Source organism: Mus musculus, chromosome 5 (genome assembly GCF_000001635.26).
Source record: "Mus musculus strain C57BL/6J chromosome 5, GRCm38.p6 C57BL/6J".
Lineage (NCBI taxonomy): Eukaryota > Metazoa > Chordata > Mammalia > Rodentia > Muridae > Mus > Mus musculus.
Genome location: NC_000071.6, coordinates 147,355,949 through 147,379,520, shown reverse-complemented (window position 1 = coordinate 147,379,520; position 23,572 = coordinate 147,355,949). Strand labels below are relative to the sequence as shown.

At 46.8% G+C, this 23,572-nt stretch overlaps 1 protein-coding gene across 4 annotated transcripts in view; it reads left to right on the top strand.

Moving 5' to 3' along the window:
* Flt3 (FMS-like tyrosine kinase 3) overlaps positions 1 to 23,572 on the top strand; it is a 69,749-nt gene that overhangs the window by 20,969 nt on the left and 25,208 nt on the right. The window contains exons 3-12 of one of the 4 annotated variants that reach the window (NM_010229.2): positions 2,451 to 2,653; positions 3,763 to 3,878; positions 6,803 to 6,932; positions 8,937 to 9,064; positions 9,950 to 10,089; positions 10,178 to 10,331; positions 12,434 to 12,602; positions 21,470 to 21,573; positions 22,569 to 22,677; positions 23,148 to 23,326. In NM_010229.2, coding sequence (NP_034359.2) covers positions 2,451 to 2,653; positions 3,763 to 3,878; positions 6,803 to 6,932; positions 8,937 to 9,064; positions 9,950 to 10,089; positions 10,178 to 10,331; positions 12,434 to 12,602; positions 21,470 to 21,573; positions 22,569 to 22,677; positions 23,148 to 23,326 — 1,432 coding nt within the window. Of the gene's footprint in view, positions 1 to 2,450; positions 2,654 to 3,762; positions 3,879 to 6,802; positions 6,933 to 8,936; positions 9,065 to 9,949; positions 10,090 to 10,177; positions 10,332 to 12,433; positions 12,603 to 14,693; positions 15,701 to 19,107; positions 20,398 to 21,469; positions 21,574 to 22,568; positions 22,678 to 23,147; positions 23,327 to 23,572 lie in introns of those variants that run through there. The other 3 variants (XM_030254130.1, XM_006504805.3, XM_006504804.4) reach the window with 3 other exon arrangements.

Sequence of the window (23,572 nt, the reverse complement as noted above, 5' to 3'; positions counted from 1 at the left end):
TTACATAGAGAAGTCTTGTCTCAAAACAAATGGAAGCTGGGTGTAGTGGTGCCTGACTTTAATCCCAGCAAAGGCAGAGGCAGGCAGATCTCTTAGTGTTGCAGCCAGTGTGGTCAACTCAGCTATTCTGGCTCAAACTCCTCTCCTAGGAGACTGATTCAAACTAGCTTCTTTCAGCTCTGCTTGGCCTCATTCTAACTTTGGAAATATGGTCTAATCTTCTGGCTCCTTCTCATTACCTGGATCATTCTGTCTTCACCTGTGTCTAGTTTGTTCTCTCTGAAACCTGTCTATTTTATACAACTGTCCTGGTAAAATTGCCTTCTCTCCTCTTCTCCCTCTCTCCCTCTCTTCCTCTCTTCCTCTCTCTTCTCATGAGAGTTAGGTGTATGCTATTCTGTCAGATCTTTCTCTGATTCATCACTTTGTCTGACAACTCAATTAGACATCACTTTCTCCTCTTTTACAGACTTATTTATTTATTTTATGTATATGAGTACATATGGTTGTGGCTCACTTTGGCCCAAAGATTTAATTTATTATTATATCTAAGTACACTGTAGCTGTCTTCAGATGCACCCAGAAAAGGGTGTCAGATCTCATTACGGATGGTTGTGAGCCACCATGTGGTTGCTGGGATTTGAACTCAGGACCTTTGGAAGAGCAGTCAGTGCTCTTAACCACTGAGCCATCTCACCAGCCCCTAGACATCACTTTCAAACATGGGTGCTTCCTTCTACAAACTAACTTTAGCTTCACTGTTTGGGATTAAAGGTGCATACTAAAGGTGTGTCTATATTCCAGCCAAAAGGATTAAAGTTGTGTGCTAAGGCTGAGCCGCATCACAACTAGAAACAGGTTTTTCCAGTAAACAACACAATCTTGGGGTTTACAGTGTGATCAAATATCCTGCGACAGAAGCCCCTTGGACTGATGGGTTTCTGTATTTAGCTGTTCTTCCAGCAGAGAAGGCATGGGATTCAGGCTCTTCCACACCCCCTGCCTTCCCACTGAACGCTTACAGCCCTCCCTGGGCATGGACTCCTACCCACACCAGAGGGACCTCCCACTTTCTAGCCTTCCCTTTTGCTTCTGCTTGATCACTTTCATTTGGACTGCCCTTCCCTGTTCTGTGCCTGTCAACCCTCCCGTGTTTTGCATTTCTTCAGGGGTCTATGTGTACTGGGTGTGTGCTGTGTGGTTGAGCTTCTCCACCAGCCCTTTGGTTCCATGTGTGCCCAGCATGTGCCATGTGGTTGAGCTTACCCTTGAGCCCTTTGGTTCCATGTTTGCCCAACATGTGCCATGTGGTTGACCACCAGCCCTTTGGTTTTTCTGTTCATGCCTCCTTTGTTCCAGTACTGGGTTTGGAACCGGGGGTCCTTGCTCAGCCACACAGTATTCTACCACCCTGCCCAGTGAACTACAGTGCTCAGTACCTATAGCTTTTCCATTTGCATGGTCTCATGTTCTCAGTGGGACAGGACTATGGAGCCTGCAGACCAGTCACTGCACATTCATGAGCCTTTGTTCTTATCTTCTCCTCGTGGTGGTCAAAACAGCATCCACCGTGATAACACTGAAATCAAGTGCGCTCCTATGGTGGGCATCTACAGGGTTCAAAGAAGTGCTTCATTCTGGGGTCTCAAAGACAAGCAAGCTGACTCATGTGGTCTGAAACTGGATGGGGCCACCGCCATACATCTTTTGCTTATAGGAATTGGCTATTCAGTCATTTTCCACTTTTCTTCACTGTGTCCTCAATTTTTAGAAGTATTTATTTTATTTTATATATGTGAGTGTTTTGCCTATGTGCATTTATGTGCAACATATGTGTACAGTTTCCTCAGAGGCCAGAGGAGGGCATCTTGGAACAAGAGGTACAGACAGTTGTTAGCTACAATTTCTGGGAGTTGAACAGGCTCTTCTGGGAGAGCATCCAGTGCTTTTAACCACTGAGCCATCTCTCCAGCTCAGTGGTACCTTCCTAGTAGGTACCAGCAGAGTTGGATAGCTATCCTAGTTAGGGTTTCATTACTGTAAAGAGACACCATGACCACGGCAACTCTTAAAAAGGACAACATTTAATTGGGCTGGCTTACAGTTTTAGAAGCTCAGTCCATTATCAGCCTGGTGGGAAGCATGGTGGCACACAGGTACACATGGTACTGGAGAAGGAGCTGAGAGTTCTATGTCGGGATCAGCAGGCAGCAGAGAGAGAGAGAGACTGGACCTAGCTTGGGGCTTCTGAAACCTCAAAGCCCATCCCTAGTGACACACCACAAGGCCACACCTACTCCAACAAGGCCACACCTCCTAATAGTGCCATTCCCTATGAGCCTTTGAGGGTCCCTTTCATTCAAACCACCATAGAGGCAGAATATCAACAGATATGCAAACAGGTTCAATGCTAAAAAAGATGACTCCACGTTGTTCCCTCTACCTCACAGGTGCGAGGATCCCCAGAAGACCTCCAGTGTGCCCCGAGGCGCCAGAGTGAAGGGACGGTATATGAAGCGGCCACCGTGGAGGTGGCCGAGTCTGGGTCCATCACCCTGCAAGTGCAGCTCGCCACCCCAGGGGACCTTTCCTGCCTCTGGGTCTTTAAGCACAGCTCCCTGGGCTGCCAGCCGCACTTTGATTTACAAAACAGGTGAGGGTGGGCACAGACCAAACTGGTCTCAGAGCCAAATTGCCCACATAAAATGGAGTTCATTTGGACCCCTGCCCTTGTTTGATTTTGTTTTTGCTTTTCCCTAAATTCAAGATTCTCCAGCTTCTGTGTAAGGGATGCTGAAGTTGTTTACAGGCATACACCACTGGGCCTGACTGAGAATCCATCCGTGTGTGTGTTTTGACTTCTCTCTGCTGAAATAATGAACGCACGTAGGATTAGGATATGGGCACATGACGCTGTGTATCTGTCATGTGTAGGAGGTGCTGCCCAAAAAGAGACATTAATGGCATCTGTAGACGCCAGCTGGTGGTGATGAGGGTTAGGGTAACCCATCTCTCTTCTTCTGTTAGCACAAACCAGACCTGCACACGATAGTGATAACACCAAGGGTGTGTGGTGAAGTGGGCAGATCCAATGCTGCTCCGAGAAATAAAACCCAAGGCACCGGAGAGATGGCTCAATGGTTAAGCACATGAGCTGCTCTTCCAGTGGATTCAGGTTGGGTTTCCCAGCACCCACACTGCCACTTGTAACTGTCTGTGACTTCAGTCCCAGGAGATCTGATGGCCTCCATGGACACTGAGTGCAAGTGATGCACATAGATTCGTGCAGGCAAAACACTCATACACATACAAGAAGAATAAATGAATATTTATATACATAAATAAATATAAATATTTAAAATAATTTAACTTTAAAGGTTGATGTACATATGTAATTTGTAACCTTGATATGCCCTGACAAAATAAGTATTTTGTTATTGGGTATGAGATACATCTGTACAAAATGTTTATAACAACTAATAGTACCCCATAACCTTGTAAAATTGCGGCTTTTCCCACTGCTATAGCCCTCTTCTACTACTGAGCCAAATCTCACTTCTGAGGGTGGGTGTTAGGTACAAGTCACAGCCGAGCTGATTGTGCCCAAGATGAGCCTGGGTGCTGGACCAGAGCCGGGTTCTGCACAGAGCAGCCCTTAGCCATAGCTTCGAAGACAGCGCTCACCCTCTGACTCATGGAGAAGCTGAGGCTGTTAGTCCTGAGTGTTTTCCAGAGAATCCAGTCCTCTTTCTCATTCCGCAGAGGAATCGTTTCCATGGCCATCTTGAACGTGACAGAGACCCAGGCAGGAGAATACCTACTCCATATTCAGAGCGAAGCCGCCAACTACACAGTACTGTTCACAGTGAATGTAAGAGGTAAGTGTGGCCGCCTCCTGGGCACTTCCTGCGTCCCGAGGCAGTGCGTGCTTCGGGACCTAGTGTGCTTCCACTCATCTCTGGGGTCACCAAAGGTAGCTACTCAGGACTTTTTAACACAGACCTGGAAGAACTGCAAAGAGTATTTTGACTTGGGAATAATAATAATAATTTTTTAAAAAATCCTGTGTCTCCAAATTTTTCCCAGGCTAACCTCAAACTCAGTATGTAGCTTTGAACTCACAATCCTCCTGCCTCATCCTCCTAAATCTTTTGATTGCAAGCACTTGGCACCTTGCTGACTAAATGTCCTGGGTTTTATTTCTGGTTCTAATACTATGAGCTTTTGAAGGGGAATGAAAGCCCATACCTCCGAGCTGGGGCGGTGGCTCGGCAGTTAAGAACACTGGCTAGTGTAAGCAGGGGACATTTTTAAAAAATTTTTTATCTCATGTGAATGAATTAAAATCTGAAAATAGATAATCGCATACAGCCAGGGTGGCTGCTGAGGATGACATTGGTTTTTGCAGATGTAAACTGTCAGACCGGTGCCTTAACTGGCGCAGACATGGTGCTACATGTACCGTGCACCCTGTTTTCCTTCCTGTGACTGCAGAGGTGGCTGCATGTAGAGCCTTGTGTCTTTGGGGGCTCAGGCAGTGCCACAGGCTCAGGGTTGGCACCCACTAAGCTGCCTGCTGCACATTGCTAGGCTGCCCTTTTCCCTGTGGATGACTCGGATTCACGAAGCTGAGGCAGTGTGCAGCCACAGAGGGGCCTGTCAGGAGTGACCATGGTCAGGAGTGACCACGGAGGCCCTTCCCTATGGACCTCCGCATGCCCCACCTCAGGTGCTCACAGAGGTTGGCCTGTGTGTTGATATGAACACAGACACCTGATGTGTTTGTGACTGGCAAAACTGGGGGCCCACGAGAGCCATTTCTGCACTTGCTTGTCACCCCACTTGGAGCCTTGGTGGCATTTGTGGTCCTATCGTCATAGCTCCTAGTACTGGGGGACACTCTAGGTTCCCCGAGGGTCATCATCCTGGATCACACAGTCAGCCTGCATGGCAAAGTCAAGAACAGAGTGGTCTCACCCATTTTCTCAGAGAAGTGACTGAAACAGGAACACAAACCCAGAAGTACACAACTCAGGAGCTGTCTTGTGCTGCTCTTTGCCTGGGCCTCCACCCCTGCCCCATTCCTACCTCCTCAGGCCTCTGGTGGGACATTTAAGTGTGGGCTCTTTGTCCAGTGAAGATACAGGCTCCACGGGCTCCTTCTTTCTCTCTCTTTTGCAACACTGTACAAGCAGTTGTGTTCTAGAAGATTAACAGATTTTTTTTTTTCTGAGACAGAGTTTTACTATATAGACCTGGCTGGCCCTCTGTAGTCCAGGTTGCCCTTGAATACACAGACATGTATGTCTGTCTCTGCCACCCATGTATGGCACAAAAGTGTGTGCCACCACTCCTGCCTCTATGCTGCTTTTAATTTTACATTATTTTTCAGATGAAAAAATACAGAGCAACCATGATGGCAGAACACTTGGGATTCCTTCAGTTAAGGCAGCTTAGGGAGTGGGGGTGGTGTGGTGTGGGGAGCTGCGATGCGGGTGGATCAGATGGAGTGATACAGGGAAAGTTTGCCCCAGGACCCCTGAGCTAACTCACACAAATAGTAATTAGCATAGTAATTAGCTCCCAGTGGCCTCAGCTCCTAATTGAAGATGCTTAAAGCCAACAGCAAGGTTTTTCTTTCCTTAAGATAAGGTCTCAGTGTGCAGCCCAGACTGGCTTTGAACTCCTGATCTTCCCACTTCCTGCACTGGGGCTTACAGACACACATCACCACCCCTGGCTTCAGTGCTCTATTTAAGAGAGGGGCAAGCCCTTGAAGTAAGGAGGCTGTCCAACCTTTGAACACCACAACATTGCTATTGTGGTCTGCAAATGTCTTGTCCCCATTCAGAACAGTTCTGGGAACATGACACTTAAGGGTACTGACAGGTTCGACAAACTCTGATGTCCCTACCAAAGTGTAGAATGGGAACCAAGTTTAGAAATTACAGGGATAAAAGATGAAAACTACCGCAGAATGAGAAAAGATACTTGTAGTCTACAAAACTATCTCTACTATTAACTACAGATAGATAGTAACAATATATAAAGAGCATCTATAAATAAACAAGAAGCAAAGCTAAAGCAAAATATCTCCTTTTCAGTAATTGAATAAAACCGTCATTATTTTTGTGTGTGTATTTAATGTATGTGCATATGTATGTATGAGTGTGTGTGTGTGTGTGTGTGTGTGTGTATGTGCATGTGTGTGTGTAAGTTCTAGTCTAAATGGCAGGCTAAGCTCAGCCGCTAAATTCTGCTCTAGTTTTAACTGCATCCTAATGTTTCTGCCTTTCTCCATCTTATTAACTTGCACCTAGTTGTAGATGAAATGATGAGAAGAAAGTAAATTTTAAATTTTTGTAAGAGCTGACCTCTGTGTTCTTGCTCTTTTCCTCTCCTTTTATACCCCATCTCCTGATTTCACCTTACTGATTTATCTATGGACTTGTGAACCCTAAGAAACTAACAACTGTGTGAAACCAGCATCACACATGGCATGCTGATGCATGCCTTTAATCCCAGCATCGCTTGGGAGGTAGAGGCAGGCTGGTCTCTGTGAGTTTAACATCAGCCTGGTCTACAGAGCAAATTCCAGGCCAGGCAAGGCTGCAGAGTGAGACTCGGTCTCAAAACAAAACAAAACAAAACAAAACAAAAACCTGACATCACCTGAGGCTGGGGAGGAGCCAGACTTTGCTGTGGTGGGATAGATTAGCTGTTTAGAAATGCCGTGGGGATCTTTGAGGGGCTGCTGGGACCATCCGAAGTGTTAAAACGGTCATGTTTCGTGGTGCCTTAGATACACAGCTGTACGTGCTAAGAAGACCTTACTTTAGGAAGATGGAAAACCAGGACGCACTGCTCTGCATCTCCGAGGGTGTTCCAGAGCCCACTGTGGAGTGGGTGCTCTGCAGCTCCCACAGGGAAAGGTAAGACATGCCTCCTAGTGACCGTGACCACCGTTCCTGGCAGAATGGTGGCTGTTTTCTACTGTCATTGACTTCATAACTGAATGTGAAATTTGACTTTTGTTTCCTTCTTCATTTCAACAGAATCACTGCTGTGGATTTCATGGTGTTTGGGGGAGGGGGGGAATGGGTGGTTTTTGGCAAGAGGGACTTTGAAAGCCCCTGAAGTAGCTAAGGGACTCACAACCATTGCATTACCAAAAAAAAAAAAAAAAAAAAAAAAAAAAAAAAAACCCAAAAAACAAAAAAACTGAACTGTGGGGTTGTTGGATTGATTCCAGAGCCTTGGGGTTGGGGGGAACTGTGATCTCCTTATGATAGGAAGTTTCTTATGAGTAAATGTTTCATTTGTGATCATTATGTTTCCTCTCAAGAGGCCATTTATAGAATTGTTAAGGAGCTGGAATCCAGAGCCTGAGACCTTTGGACCCTTGTTTGTGTAATAAGCTGTGTGTCCTCAGATAAGTTAATTAAGCTCTCTGTTCATCTCAAGAGTGAGGATGGAAAAAATGCAAACAAAAATAGTCAGGTTTTTAAAAGAAGAAGAATGGGGTTGCCTGGAGTGAGCTGAGATGTGAGGCCACAGAGCCAGCCGGGCAGGGCGCTGGGCATAGAATACAAGGCTCCTTCTGCCTCTGCCTGAGCTACAGCTGAGTTCCCGAGGTGTGAGAAGCCCTGCCATCCGAACTAGCCAAATCAGCTACACTAGATAATTGCTGAAGACCAAGTGGGATAAAGCAAGAGAGAGGGAAAGTCCAAACCAGATCTGCTTCTTTAATGATGTTAATGCGACCTTGAATTTCGTGAGAAAAGACCAGTGACCTCAACTGTGAGTGTGTGCCACGCATGTGTGTGCACATGTATGTATCTATAGATGTATGTGATAGGCATATAGACTGAGAAAGTTGGAAGGGTACGTGAGTGTGACAGCAGTTGTCTTGTATGGGGTGACAGGAAGTTGGTGACTTCAGATTTGAAAGGAAAGTACCCATGACTTGCTGGAGAAAGACAGTAATGATGACCACCCAGAAAGCCCAGAATGCCCCAGGAAAGCCTCGTGGGGGCATTTCCTGCCCAGGCAAGGCAGAAGAGGAGTGTCACTCTGTGCACACTACCGTGGTCTGCTGGTCTTCCCTGGGAATCATACCTCGGCTTTCCTCTCCAGTTTGCTTTGGGAACTCAACCTGGTGCTTCACTCTCCACTCCTCCTCTGTACTTGGAAGAAAACACACCGGTCATGTCGAGCTACATTGCAGACCAGCTGTGCTTCTTGCCTCATTTTCTTTCTGAGTTCATCCATGTTTTCTTTTTGGCCTGTCTTCAAATGAGAACCAGAAGAGGAGGAGGAGGAGGAAGGAGACGGAGGAGGAAGAAGAAGGAGAAGAAAGAAGAAGGTGGAGGAGGAGGAGGAGGAGGAGGAGGAGGAGGAAGAGGAGAAGGAGAAGAAGAAGAAGAAGAAGAAGAAGAAGAAGAAGAAGAAGAAGAAGAAGAAGAAGAAGAAGAAGAAGAAGAAGAAGAAGAAGAAGAAATCCCAGCACTCAGGAAACTGAGGCAGGAGGATTGCTGTGAGTCTGAAGCCAGCCTGGGCCACATAGTGTGGTCAAAGCCAACCTGAACTGTATGGAGATAGCTTGTCTATGGGGAAAAAAAATCACCAAATAAAATAAAATCTAAAATATTAAATAATAAAGTAATACTGTAACATTATCCTAATTAGATACAGAGTAGCTAGCTGGTCCCTGCAGATTCCAGGCTGGATACAGTTGAGTTAATTTTTCATCTGCTCTTTTCTTCCATCCCTAAAAATATACTTTGTAACTTCATCCCCTAAACATACTGGGTCCCCCCACCCCAATCCCCCAGTGCTGGTGACCTTGAACACAGGGTCTGCCCTGAGCAGTGCTGACAGCCTGTTAGCTGTCATTTTGAAGCATTTCCTGAAGGAAACTTACCTTATCATTGCAGCTGTAAAGAAGAAGGCCCTGCTGTTGTCAGAAAGGAGGAAAAGGTACTTCATGAGTTGTTCGGAACAGACATCAGATGCTGTGCTAGAAATGCACTGGGCCGCGAATGCACCAAGCTGTTCACCATAGGTAATGGGGGACTGTCGGCTATGTGTCCTTAGTGACGGTTCCTAAGGGACCGGTGATAGCTTCTGTGTGGGTAATCATTCCACTTCAGAAAGATGATGGAAAGTTATACTGAAATCCGAATCTAGATCGAATAGTCCACATTCTGACATAAAAGCAATTGAACACACAGGTATGGCCAAGCTTGGTGGCCCGGGCTTTTAATCCTTCTTTCATAGGACTTTGATTTGATTCAATTTGATTTGATTTGATTTGACTTAGGTGCTGGGCTCAAACCCAGGGACTCAGAGCATCTGCTTTGCCACTGAGTTCCACTCCAGATCTTTTGCACCACTTTATTTATTTATTTATTGTGTGTGTGTATACACACATTAAATACACACACATACACACACACACACACACACACACACACACACACACACACACACACACACGCTACAGCATGTAATGTGGATGTCAGGTTCTCTTCTTGTCATATGGGGCCCCTGGATCAAATTCAGGTCAGTCTGGCAGCGGCAGGCACCTCCACCCACTGAGCCATCTTGATGCCCCGTTCATACCATTTACAATGTAACACTGTAGATTCTGTAAGGGAGGATTTCTGCAACAAAGGGTATTCCATCTCGAGTGGGTGGTTTTACTCTGTCGCTTTTTTTTTTTTAGTTTTGTGCTGCTCTGTGACTCCAGGTCTTCTCCAGGCCAGCCTCTTTTACCCTGATCTTCTCAGCTCTGCATTGTTTGGCTTGATTAGTGATGGCAGGGATGCTGACACCATTGCTTTTCAAAACGTTTGCGACACTTCTGAGCTGAGGCAAAAGTTTTTAAAAAAAAGATGTGCTTTTTTTTTTTTTTTTTTGTCTTCTTTGGGATATTTTTATCTTCTAGATCTAAACCAGGCTCCTCAGAGCACACTGCCCCAGTTATTCCTGAAAGTGGGGGAACCCTTGTGGATCAGGTGTAAGGCCATCCATGTGAACCATGGATTCGGGCTCACCTGGGAGCTGGAAGACAAAGCCCTGGAGGAGGTAACAGCGCCCACCCGTGGTGTTTACCGTAAGCTCTCAGCGTGGGCTGGAAACCCGGAATACAGACTCCCCTTTCATTAATACTCAGGGCAGCTACTTTGAGATGAGTACCTACTCCACAAACAGGACCATGATTCGGATTCTCTTGGCCTTTGTGTCTTCCGTGGGAAGGAACGACACCGGATATTACACCTGCTCTTCCTCAAAGCACCCCAGCCAGTCAGCGTTGGTGACCATCCTAGGTAACGGGCTCACGAAATTTGGGGTTGGTTGGTTTGTTTGTTTTTAATGCTGTCCTGGAACTCGCTGTGTAGATTGGTTGGCCTTGAACTCACAGAAATCTACCAGCATCTGCCTCCCCAGTGCTGGGATTAAAGGCACAGGCCACCAAGCTTGACTCTGCTTGTGTCTTTAGTGGCTTTCCCTGTGGAATGTGGACTAGGCAATCTAGATTCAGATTTCAGTATAATTTTCCATCAAGAAACTAAACAGAAAGGCTGGTGAGGTAGCTCTGTCAAGAAAGACCATAGCTGCCAAGCCTGGTGGCCCGACACCCATCCCTGGGACCCTGGTAGGAGAGGATTGACTGCTGTGGGTTGTCCTCTGACCTCTACATGTGGCCTTTACCAACTGTCCCACCCAAAACACCATACATGAGTGTAATTTTTAAAAGTTCACTTTTACGTTTATTTTACGTGCATGGGTGTTCTTCTGCACCCACGCCTGTGCACCAGTGTGTGTGTACGGTGCCTGCAGAGGCCAGAAAAAAGACCTTCAGGTCCTTTGGGATGGGAGTTAACAGGTGGCTGTGAGCCGCCGTAAGGGTGCTGGGAACTAACTGAAGTTCTCTGGAAGAGCAGCCAAGGTTCTAACCATTGAGTCATCTGTCCAGCTACAAATTGTAAAAGAAGCTGAGTTAGAATAGCATGGACAGGATAAGCTTCCCTCTGCTTTGCTCTCTGTGCCCTGCCCCACCCCTCCTTCTTGGAGGCCTTTGGCCACCAGCCTGAGAGGACAAAGGGAGCAGAGGCAGAGAGCCAGGTCCAGATGGCCCTGAGTATGGCGGAATAACCTCTGGAGACCACTGCAGCAAAGCCAGTCTACTTTATTGTTTCAGGGATAGGATATATGAGGACATTTTTTAGGGGTACGCGTTAAAAGGGCTAACTGGTCATAACATCATTTGAGCGGGAAGAGCTGATTGGTTATAAAGCAGTATTTAATTATTCGGGTGGGAAGCCGGAGGGAGATGTGTGTGTTGAGTTATGCAGCCTCGCACAGAGCTCTGTACAAGGTCATTTTCCAGACAAGGCCAGCCACCTGTGTTCAGGGACACTCTCCAGACAGAGACAGGGAAGCCCCACTAAGAAAGGGAGACCCCATTTTGCTCTATCTGGTCTTGGTGGACTGCTACCATCATAGCGAGGTTCTCCAACAGCTTTCCTGCTCAGTCACATATACTCAGATGTCACCGGCTTTTCTCAGACCACATTGCAAGGGAACCCATCTGTGTATCTGACTTCGTTCTTCATGGACTGTAGCTGCCTATGGATGGGGCAGTCCTGACGTCTATCCTTGGAGTCCCAGAACCTGGTACTAGACACGTGCCTAATGAATCCTTGTTCTGGGAATGTCCTTAGTGAGTCATGACAGTGGGCACTGTACTCATGCTGGGTGCCTAGGGATTGGGATGCCCGTGAGGGCTTCAGCGTAACAGCCACACATAGGTGATGCCACATAGTGTGCAGGCTTTCGTCACGTGAGCAAGCCGAGGAAGCAGAGCAGTATAGAGGCTCACGGGGAGGCCTTGCTCATGTATATCACTCACCACATGGCTCTTTTACTTGTACCTGGAGGAGATTATCTTACAGAGAGCCTGTCCCTGGGTCCTCAGCAAGAGGAGTATGTCCTCTCAGTTTCTGAGTCATCTCTCTAGCTCTAAGATCTCATCCCTAATGCAAATCCTGTCTACAAAAGATGATGGGCTCTGTCTGAGTTCTTCTTCTGTTTCTTTTTTGGACTAGCCCAAACCACAGCTCAACTTTGTCTATGCTTTCTTTCATTAAACTGACAAATTTTTAAAAAAATCATGTATGGTAGGTCTCTATGTTGATCAGCCTGGTCTACAAAGGAGGTTCTAAGTTAGATGGGGCTAGAACCATATATATATGTATATATATGTGTGTGTGTGTGTGTGTGTGTGTGTATGTATATATGTATGTATCACATATATATCATAACATGATATATGTGATATATGTATATATGATATATGTGTGTATATATGATATATATAATCCTTATACAAATATCAATATCTAATTTGTAAATTTCCTTTTTACAGAAAAAGGGTTTATAAACGCTACCAGCTCGCAAGAAGAGTATGAAATTGACCCGTACGAAAAGTTCTGCTTCTCAGTCAGGTTTAAAGCGTACCCACGAATCCGATGCACGTGGATCTTCTCTCAAGCCTCATTTCCTTGTGAACAGAGAGGCCTGGAGGATGGGTACAGGTGAGACACACAGCACAGCCCTCCTCCCTCGAGAAGGACACACACACCTTCCCCTTCCCCCCAACCTCCCACCCACCCCCCATCCCCTGCACCACCACTACCACCACCTACCCCCCAATTCCCCGGCCCCCATCCCCGGTATCGAGCACCTCTGTCCCCGAGCTATAGACTTAGCCCCCTCAGTCTGTGAGTTGATTTATTGTTGAGTCAGAAAACTGAAGACTGAAAGCAAACCGCACCTGTGAGGAGAGCCACTTTTCCTTCTCTTCCGGGACTAAAGCCTGCTGCATGAAAACAGAATCCTGGCAGTTTTCTGTCAAGAGACTGTGGTTTCCTGTCTAAGTGCTGCGCTCTGACAGTACCGGGCGGCTAAGTGCGGTTGTGAGTGATGGGGGAGTCGGACCTCCTTGCCAACTGAAAACATCTGCCCTAGGTGTACTGATTTATGTTCTCAAACACAAATGCAGAAATAGCCCGAGCATAAGTCACAAAAGAGGATCTCCTTCTCCTGGGGGTTTGTTCAACTCTGGTCTAGAGTGTTCTGGAGGCGAACGTCTCATTCCTTCTTTGAAAAGCAAAAGCCTGCTTTCCCCGGTTTCTTCTGTTAACTATGGTGCCTCTTCTGTCTTTCTCTCCTTTACAGATTTTAGTTTTAGCCATGTGTATGTGGGTGACAGTCTGTGTGTGTGTGACTGCGGTGTCCCTGGAGGCCAGAGGCTTGGGATTCCCCTGGAGTTGGAGTCACAGTGGCTGTGAGCTGTCCCACGTGGGTACTGGGAACCCAGCTCAAGTCCTCTGCAACGGCACTGTGGGTTTGCTCTTATTCGCTGCACCAAATCTGCAGCACAGCTCATGGAGAAACACTGTCTCAACAACAACAACAACAGACAGACAAAAAACCAAACACACAAAACAGGAATGTAGAACATCTCATTAATAATTTTCACACTGAGGCTATGCTTCAATGATTGTTTGAGGTATGAGAGTTACAGAGATCAACGAATGCACTCAGCTTTCCCCTCTCTTTACTTCATATACATATCTGCAGGGGACTTAAAAGGAAAACGAGGCAGCTGTCTGTTGCTCTGGTCACTGTGACAAGAGCTGACCTCTTTCTACCCTCTACGCTGCTCCTAGTGTTTCTTTCATGATAGTATGCTTTTTTTTAAAAAATTCCCATAAGTGATTTATAATTGGTCTTTGAGAAAGTGTGTGTGTGTGTGTGTGTGCACATCTATCTGTATCTCTCTCTCTGTATGTCTGTGTTTATTCTCTCTCTCTCTCTCTCTCTCTCTCTCTCTCTCTCTCTCTCTCTCTCTGTGTGTGTGTGTGTGTGTGTGTGTGTGTGTGTGTGTGTGTGTGTAGGATGGATTCCCTGGATGGAACTGGACTTATAGGCAGTTGTGAACCACCTCATGTAGGTGCTAGGAATCGAACTCAGGTCTTCTGGAAGAGCAATGCTTGCTTTAAACCCCTGAGTTCTCTCTCTACCTCTAAATTTGCCTAGGGGGGTAGGGGTGTCTTGTGGGGTGTATATGTGTGTGTGTGTGTGTGTGTGTGTGTGTGTGTGTGTGTGTGTGCGCGCGCGCGCGCACCCATGTGCAGAGGCCAGATCAACATCCTCTGTTGTGCTCCACTGTTTTTTAAAACAATACTTCATGTAATGCTTATGAGTGTTTTGCCTGCATGTCTATCTATGCACGTGTGTCTGCTGGGGCATCAGGTCACTTGGAAATGGAGTTATGGGTGGTTGTAAGCCACCATGTGGATCCTACGAATCATGCTTTTAACCTCTGACTCATCTCTCTAACCCTCTCAACTATTTTTTTTTTTTTTGAGACAGACTCTCTCATTGAACTTGGATCTTACCATTTTGGCTAGACTGGCTGACCTCCATACCCCAGCACTAAGGCTACAGAGCACGCACTAAGGCTACTGCACTCAACTTTTACATGGTGGGGATCTGAATTCAGATTCTCCGGCTATACTACAAGCTTTATATACAGAGCCACCCTCTCTGCTTCCTATTTGTATTATTTATTTATTTATTTATTTATTTATTTATTTATTTATTTATTTATTGGTGGGGAGAAGGGGACAGTTTGAGAAAGGGTTTCTTTCTCTCTGTATCCCTGGCTGTCCTGGAACTTATTATGTAGACCCGACTGGACCTTACACTCACTGAGATCTTCCTGCCTCTGCTTCCTGAGTGCATCAAGCTATGCACCACCACCACACCAGGCTCGCATAAGCTCTTATCCAGAACTTGAATTCCAGAAGGAGAAGACAGGGAGGAACGGATGACCATGGAGCCTGTTTTCAGGATAGCTGGCTTGCTGGCCCCTCTGTGGTCGTGTGAGAGCTAACACAGCCTTAGGGACTCCTGCTGCATTCCAGGATGGTTGTGAACCTGACTCAGGTGAAGGAGGGGATAAACCTGGTTTAACCAATGGTAAGGTCGCGATGCAGCAACACATTTAATCCTAGCAGTCCAGGGGCAGAGGTGGCTCATCTTTGAGTTCTAGGCCAGCCTAGGCTACACAGTGAGTTCTAGGCCAGCCTGGACTATACAGCAAAGGGCCATGTGAATGGGTAAGAAGCTGCCATTTTCCTTCTCTCCCAGAGGATGCATATTGTCACTGTGTAACCTGGTGACACACAGCAGACCCTCTTGGGGTATCACGGAGCTGTGTCTGCCATGCATGCATCAGGAGCTGGGCTAGGTAGCCGCATTTCATCCTGAGGCTCCAACCTACAAGCCTGAACTCCAGACACGTCCCATCCCAGCTAGAGCCGTCCTGTGTCCCTTTCATTTCCAGTCACCTGAGAGCAGCTTCCCAGATGTGACATCTCAGCTCTGAGTTTAGAACCTCCATAAAGATGGCCAGGCTGTCATCTCTCTAGCTCCGTCCCGTGCCTCATACAGGAAATGTGTGTGTGAACCAGGAAACGGACTCACTGCCACTCCTGGACATGACTTCTTGGAGAAAGCTGTGCCTGTGTTGTCTTGCGTACAGCACACATGGCGCCCAGTGCTTGGCGTGAGATTCTCTGAAGGTTCCCAGAGAATAAAAAACATGGCAGCAAGGAAGCCTGAGGTAAAGCAGTCAGCGCTGAACAATGTTTTTCCGTGTTCTATGATCCTTCTCTCTGCTGTGTAGGCTCTGGTTGAGGTGAGAGGTAACTCAAGCTCTATTCAACTTTAATGGTGGAAAGTTTCAAATTTGCTAATACACCAAAGGAACTGGCATCCACTCACTCTCACTCCAGTCCAAAGATTTACTTATTACTATATGTAAGTACACTATACCTGTCTTCAGACACACCAGAAGAGGGCATCAGATCTCATTAGGGATGGTTTTGAACCACCATGTGGTTGCTGGGATTTGAACTCAGGACTTTCGGAAGAGCCATCAGTGCTCTTAACCGCGGAGCCACCTCTCCAGCCCAGGAGCTGGCATCCTTAGCTCCCCACTAGATTCTGCAGTTCTGTTGCCCTGAGTTGGGATGGTAGAGGATCGAGATCATGTTTTGAGAGCTGACCTGAGTGGCGGGAGAGTTGCTGGTTTGTTGGTTTTTTGTTTTTTTTTAATCTGTGTAGTAGCTGAACTACTGCAGAAGCCCCGATGCGGTCGTGGCACACGCCAGAAGTCTCTCGGCTTCCCGACCATCAAAGCTTCATTTCTGCAATTTACTTCCTCAAATCACACCCTGAGGCTCCCTGGGGCTTGCCTTTCCGTGTTTGTGTCTGGTTTCCAGCTGCCTGGAGCCCTTTTACTTCTGAAAAAGAGACTGAAGGAGATTCACCCCTTACTTTGGGGGCGAATTCTGTAGACTCACCGATAAATACTGAATCCGCATTAGTGTCGTGGTAGAAAAAGTATGAGCATGGCATAACTTTTCCCTGGAGCTATTTCATCCTGTCTTCCACGTATCTCAGTCCATTCTGTCCCCTCTGAGCTCCCACTGGGTGTTTCCAAAGTGAAACAGGGGCTCTTTCCTGTGTTCGCAGTCTGGAGGACCTGCTAGGGGCCTGCTCAGGACAAGAGTGGCCACATAGAAGCTCCTGAACAGGACCTGTGGCAGAGCTGACATTTTTGTTTTTAATGGAATGGGGCTTGAGGGTAGGAGAGCTGTGAGCCTGAGTATATACAAAAAGGAAGGGGAAGATGTTTGTCTCTAGAGCAACACCAAGAACCCAACTAAATCTGTTTTCCCTTTATTCATGCTGCCTGTAACCGTGCTGCCTGTAACCGTGCTGCCTGTAACCGTGCTGCCTGTAACGGTGGCCCCGGCCCTTCCTTTCTGGGGCCACACAGCGAGACCCTGTCTTAAACATATGTAGTAAAGTGTATTTACTGTATGGTTATATTGTTATATCTTAGTTACCATTTTTTAAAGATTTATGTATTTTATTTATATGAGTACACTGTAGCTATCATCAGAGGGTTTCAGAGCCCACTGCAGATGGTTGTGAGCCACCATGGGGTTGCTGGGAATTGAACTCAGGACCTCTGGAAGAGCAGTCCATGCTCTTTTTTTTTTTTTTTTTTTTTTTAACATCTGCCACTCTTTTTTTTTTTTTTTTTTTAGATTTATTTATTTATTATATGTAAGTACACTGTAGCTGTCTTCAGACACTCCAGAAGAGGGCGTCAGATCTTGTTACAGATGGTTGTGAGCCACCATGTGGTTGCTGGGATTTGAACTCTGGACCTTCGGAAGAGCAGTCGGGTGCTCTTACCCACTGAGCCATCTCACCAGCCCCCAGTCCATGCTCTTAACCACTGAGCCATCTCTCCAGCCCCTTAGTTATAATTTTGGTAGCTATATAGTGTTAAAGGTTTTAAAAGTTGAAACAGGGTCTCACTGTACAAGCACTGGGTAGCCTGGAACTGGAGACATAGATCAGACTGGCCTCAAACTCACAGAAATGACCACCTACCTGGCCCTCCATCTGACACTCTTTATGAATCATAAGCTGATTCCAGAGCCCTTAGCCAAGGTTGGCCTTTTTTAACTCCTCCCCCTGGGAGCTAAATACAAGGAAGGAGAAAGTGACCTGATGGTAGAGAGGCCCTCTTCCTAATTGTAATGACACTGCATTGTCTCGGTCTCCAAAGATATGTCACTGGCAACTCAAATTTCCTGATGCCAAGTGGGAAAGGGGAGGTGGGGGAACCTGAAAGAAAGGAGGCTCTGAGCTGCCTGGTACCTGACGGTCCCTCTCCTTGCTGCTGGGGTCATATTCATGGGAGAAAGCGAGGTGTGGTGGCACAGACCTGTCACTCTAGAACACTGGAGGCTGAAGGCAGGGCAAATGCAGGTCTGAGGCCTGCCAAGGTCAGACAGACAAAAGAAAGTGGTAAATCTGTCTGGACATTTGGTTCTGTGTCCCGCCAAGTTATGTGATCGATATCCTGACCTCAGGGGCTCTGTCTGTCTGAGGCGAGGCACACCCTGTGGAGACGACAGCGCCATGGACAGAAAAGACAAATCATCATGCAGTCCTGGGCTTTGTTCCACACAACACACACACACACACACACACACACACACACACACACACACACACACACACCTATTGTGTGGTCATTAGTTTCTCTCCCAAGTTGAGTGGAACTCTGAGCATGGTCCTTGGCCAACTATGTCAGTCACCCAGTCCCTCTCCCCTCCCGGTCTCCATCACTGTCTCTGACTCCTTCTCTCCCTCTGTTTGACATAGGCGAGGCTCATTAGGTGAGCCACATTGGCCTTGCACTCTCTTTTTAAAGGATTTATCTATTTTTATTTGCTGTGTATTAGTGTTTGCCTGAATGTATGGGTTCTGTGTCCATGTGCACACCCGGTGCCCATGGAGGCCAGAAGAGGGCATTGGATGCCCTGACGGAGTAGGTGCGAGCCACCCACCATGTGGGTGCTGGGAACTGAACCTGGATCCTCTAGAAGAGCAGCTAGCACTCTTAACTGCTGATCTTGACCTTGAACTCTCTCTTAACCCTCCCATTTCTGCCTGCAGAGCACTGAGGTTAGAGGCATAGGCATGTGCCTGTGCCCTCAGCTGCCTACCAAGCCCCCCCAGTCCCTGGTTGGCCTTTGGGGTTCTCCCACAATCTTTCCACCATTTCATCCCTGCCCCCCAACCCCCGCCACATTTCTTCCTTGTCTAGAAGGCCAGGATAGAAAATGGGGAATAGGGCTGGAGAAATGGCTCAGTGGTTAAGAGCACTGACTGTTCTTTCAAAGGTCCTGAGTTCAATTCCCAGCAACCACATGATGGCTCACAACCATCTGTAATGGGATCTGATGCCCTCTTCTGGTGTGTCTGAAGACAGCGACAATGTATTCATATATGTGTGTGTGTATATATATGTATGTATATATATATATATATATATATATATATATATATATATATATATATATCTTTAAAAAAGAATAATTTATGATATTGAGCCGGGCATGGTGGCGCATGTCTTTAATCCCAGCACTTGGGAGGCAGAGGCAGGCGGATTTCTGAGTTCGAGACCAGCCTGGTCTACAAAGTGAGTTCCAGGACAGCCAGGGCTATACAGAGAAACCCTGTCTCGAAAACAAAAACAAAAAAAAAAAGAAAGAAAGAAAATGGGGAGTAGTGATGTAGGTCAGATGGTAAGGTGCTTGCCTCACTCCTACAGAGCCCTGGTTCACCCTGCTTCCACAAAACCAGATCACTCAGAAGGCAGAAGCAGGAGTTCAAAGCCATCTTGTAGCAAGTTCAAGGCCAGTCTGAGATGCCAGAGACTCTCTCTTTTACAAAAGATACTGGGCATAGTGGCACATTGAGTCCAGCCTGGTTTACAGAGTGAGTTTCAGGACAGCCAGAGCTACATTGAGAAACTCTGTCTCGAAAAACTCTTCCTTCTCCTAATTCTAGGCCACTCAGGGCTACAAGAGACCCTGTCTCCTCCCCTAGCCGCACCCCCTGCAGAAAAAGAAAGAAAAGAAAAGGGGTAAGAACTGGAAAAAAAAATGTATGCAATTCTCAGCCTTTAATTGCCGAAAGCACTTTATTTTCCTTTGGGTGTTCCTGGGGATTGAATTCAGGGCAGTGGACATGGCAGGCAAGCATTCTAGTGCACGCTTCACCTGCAGACCAATGGCTGGAGGGCTCCCTCCTGGGAGGCTCAAAGAGTGACTTCCTTCTCATTAGCCGACCAGGAGCATCTGACTAAGAGATGGGCCGCTTAGAGCGCTGGTGCCCAGGCACCCCTGGCTCAGAGCTCCATCTGTCCAGGTGTATCTTGGGGCCAACAGGGAGCCTGCAGCTGCCTTATTGCATATGCACACCAGCACCTGCAAGTCTGTTTAGCTCAGGGCCTCTTCTGTGTGTCCTTTCCTGCCTTTCCCTCTGTAGGAACATTCTCTGAAACCTCAAATTCCAACTTTAATTCTTTAGGGATGGCACTTCCCACACCCTAGCATATCTGCTCTGTTTCCCGTCCCTTTACGTGCTTTAGAGACGGTAGCTACTCGTGTACCCCAGCCCAGCCTCGAACCTATGATCTTCCCGCCTCAACCTCGCAAGCGCTGAGACGCAGGCGTACATCACCATGCCCACTTCCCATAACTGTGTCTGCTTCTAACATCACGCTGTGAATTTTAGGATCAAGAAAACACTCTGTCTTCAGATCTGCTGCAGGAGATTTGATTCTTCCCGCGGTCAGGTCTCCGGTGGCTGAATGAACTCATGGGCTCCTAGACTGTCACTACCATCTCTAGACTTCCGGCCAATAACGTCTCCCACTAGGATCAGGTCGATCTAAATGTTGTACATGCTATGGATTTTGTTTTCAAACGTCCAGTGAAAATGTCGTTTTCACCTCTGAATATTCTAGGCCATTTTTCAAGGGTCCTAACCAATGGACCCCATCCTACCTCTTAGCCCTCTTTGCCCAGACACCCCAGCGCCTCCTCCTGTTTCAGTCAGGAGGCCCAATTTCTCTTCCATGCCCTGTGACCTTCCCGTCCTCAGGATTCTGGTGGCATCTCCTTAGCGCTCTCCTTTTTGCACTCGTAGCAAATGGGACTCCCGCCTTGCCTCTGAGAAATCCACAGAACTTTCTACGCCGCCTCTGCCTCTCTTTGGCAGCTGAACGCCTTCGACTTGAAGCTTTAACTGCTTCTTTTGTGGGGTTCCACAGCTCACTTGGGCTGTGGTCTTTTTGAAGCCGAGGAGAATAGCTAGGCCCTCACACACTGACACCTCGTTGCTGCGTGGAGCCAGGAGTGACTGCAAGCCTGTCTGGCAAGGCCTTGTGGGAAGTCAGTGGATGGATGAATGTGCCAGGGGATTCTGGGATGCCCCACTTCCTGTCTTTCGCTTCCCTGCTACATCTTGTAGTCTGGCCATGTCGTACCCCCTCACCAGCCCCAGAGCAACAGGGACAACCAACAGTGGGTTGAAGTTGTGTGCTCCAATCAGATTTCTCTCTCTCTGAGTTGACTTATTTCAGCCCTCTGTTATGGTGACAGAAGGCATCAGGGGAGGGGGACAAATTAGAACAAAGATAATGATGATGTATGAAAATGCTGTAACTAAGCCCATTAATTTGTACTTTTAAAAATAAGATTTATTTATTTCATATATGTGAATACACTGTTGCTGTCTTCAGACACACCAGAAGAGGTTGTCAATCCCATTACAGATGGTCGTGAGCCACCATGTGGTTGTTGGGAATTGAACTCAGGACCTCTGGAAGAGCAGTCAGTGCTCTTAACCTCTGAGTCCTAATTTGTACTTTTTTTAAATTTTTATATCCTGTTCTTCACAGTAGCCTCTCCTGGAAGCACCAAGCTGAGTTCTTCTTTAATTCTTTCTCAAACAGCATATCTAAATTTTGCGATCATAAGAACAAGCCAGGAGAGTACATATTCTATGCAGAAAATGATGACGCCCAGTTCACCAAAATGTTCACGCTGAATATAAGAAGTAAGTTGAATCTCATCTTGTCTATTTTATTCCTCCATTAATTTTTAATTAAGAAGAGCCAAACACAGCTTAGGAGGGACGATATCAAACTAATTTAAAAAAAAAAAAAAAAGGATTATTTGCATGTATATGAGTGTTTTGTAAGTGGTATGTATGTCTCTGGCCCACATGCATGCAGTGCCCACAAAGGCCACAAGAGGGCGTCTGATCCCCTTGGAACTTGAGTTACAGATGGTTGTGAGCCATGATGTGGGTGTTGGGAACCCAGTTCCTCTGCAATCACAACCAGTGATCCTAACCTCTGAGCCATCTCTCCAGCCTCTGAAACTGCTCTTGTAAGCGCCATGCTTCTTGTGTGTTGGCTGTAGTTATATATGTCCCTTTCTATACTTGTTCTCTGAGCTAGTACATGTTCCATCTCCGATGTGCTGTGACTTTACTGCCTTGGCGCTATGAAAGGAACACTAAGGAAAGGCTATACAGTCACCTGCTACTTATTTCTTTTAATGATTTTCGTCTTGGTCTATGCAAAATAAGAAAAAGACACTATATTTCATTAAGGTTTTTGCAGATTTTTTTTACCTGCATTTTTTTTTTTTACTTGCATGTATGTCTGTGTGAAGGTGCCAGATATTGGAGTTACAGACAGCTATAAGCTGCCATGTCGATGCTGGGAATTGAACCCAGGTCCTCTGGGTGGTATTTTTAAAGCTAAGTGTTACATTGAGGTTTGCAGATAGATGGAGGTTCTACACTTCAGCTCCCTCTAGGAGGTGAGTCATAGAGAGGTGTTGCCTCCACCAGTCAAGAAAGTTTTGTGACAGAGGAGGAAGGGACCAAACAAACTTTGAGGCATCCTAAATAAGGGGTTGTTCCAGGGGTACATAGCACCTGGGCTAAAGAAGCAGCCTAAGTTGAAGCTAGCTCTGAACTGATTCTAGAAAAAAAAAAAAAAATCTATCTTCCATGAGCTTACTGCGCGCTACTTTCTACAGAGAAACCTCAAGTGCTAGCAAATGCCTCAGCCAGCCAGGCGTCCTGTTCCTCTGATGGCTACCCGCTACCCTCTTGGACCTGGAAGAAGTGTTCGGACAAATCTCCCAAGTAATGAGAACCCTGACGTCTCTTGAAGTGGATGAGCCAAGCCGGGCAGTGGTGGCGCATGCCTGTGATCCCAGCACTCGGGAGGCTGAGGCAGGAGGATCTTAGAGTTTGAGGCCAGCCTTGGGGAACACAGTGAGGCCCTTTCTCAAAAAACAAGAAGGAAAAAAAGGAAAGAAGGGAAGGAAGGAGGGAGGGAGGGAGGGCAAGAGGGGCAAGGGAAAGGAGAAAGAAAAAGAAAGGAAGAAGAAAAGTGAGAATAAGGCATAAGATTCTATCACCTGTTGCCATGGATACAGCTTAAGAATGACATTGAAAATGCTTACCCTACAGCCACAGCTTGTTTTCTTTGGGAACCATCTGTAGAAACCCTGCCTTCCTGTCCTACCATGACCCCACCCATCTAACTTCCTGTCCTACCATGACCCCGCCCATCTAACAATCCCTTTCCACCATTTTTTTTTTCTTTTCAGTTGCACGGAGGAAATCCCAGAAGGAGTTTGGAATAAAAAGGCTAACAGAAAAGTGTTTGGCCAGTGGGTGTCGAGCAGTACTCTAAATATGAGTGAGGCCGGGAAAGGGCTTCTGGTCAAATGCTGTGCGTACAATTCTATGGGCACGTCTTGCGAAACCATCTTTTTAAACTCACCAGGTGTGCAGCCATTTGCTGTTGTGATAAACACACCCTGTCCCCAGAAATTCCCCCACCTGAAGTTGGGCATTGTGGCTGGCCTTTGCTGGGGAATTCTTATGAGATTGCCCAGTTCTGAGTGAGCATAAGGTCTTTTTGAGTCAAGCAAGAATCCCCAGCAGACTGTAATTTGACGTTTCAGGACCCAGTTATCCTTAGGCTGTGTGACTCACAGGTCACGGAGCTGTGGAGTCTGGGAAATCCATG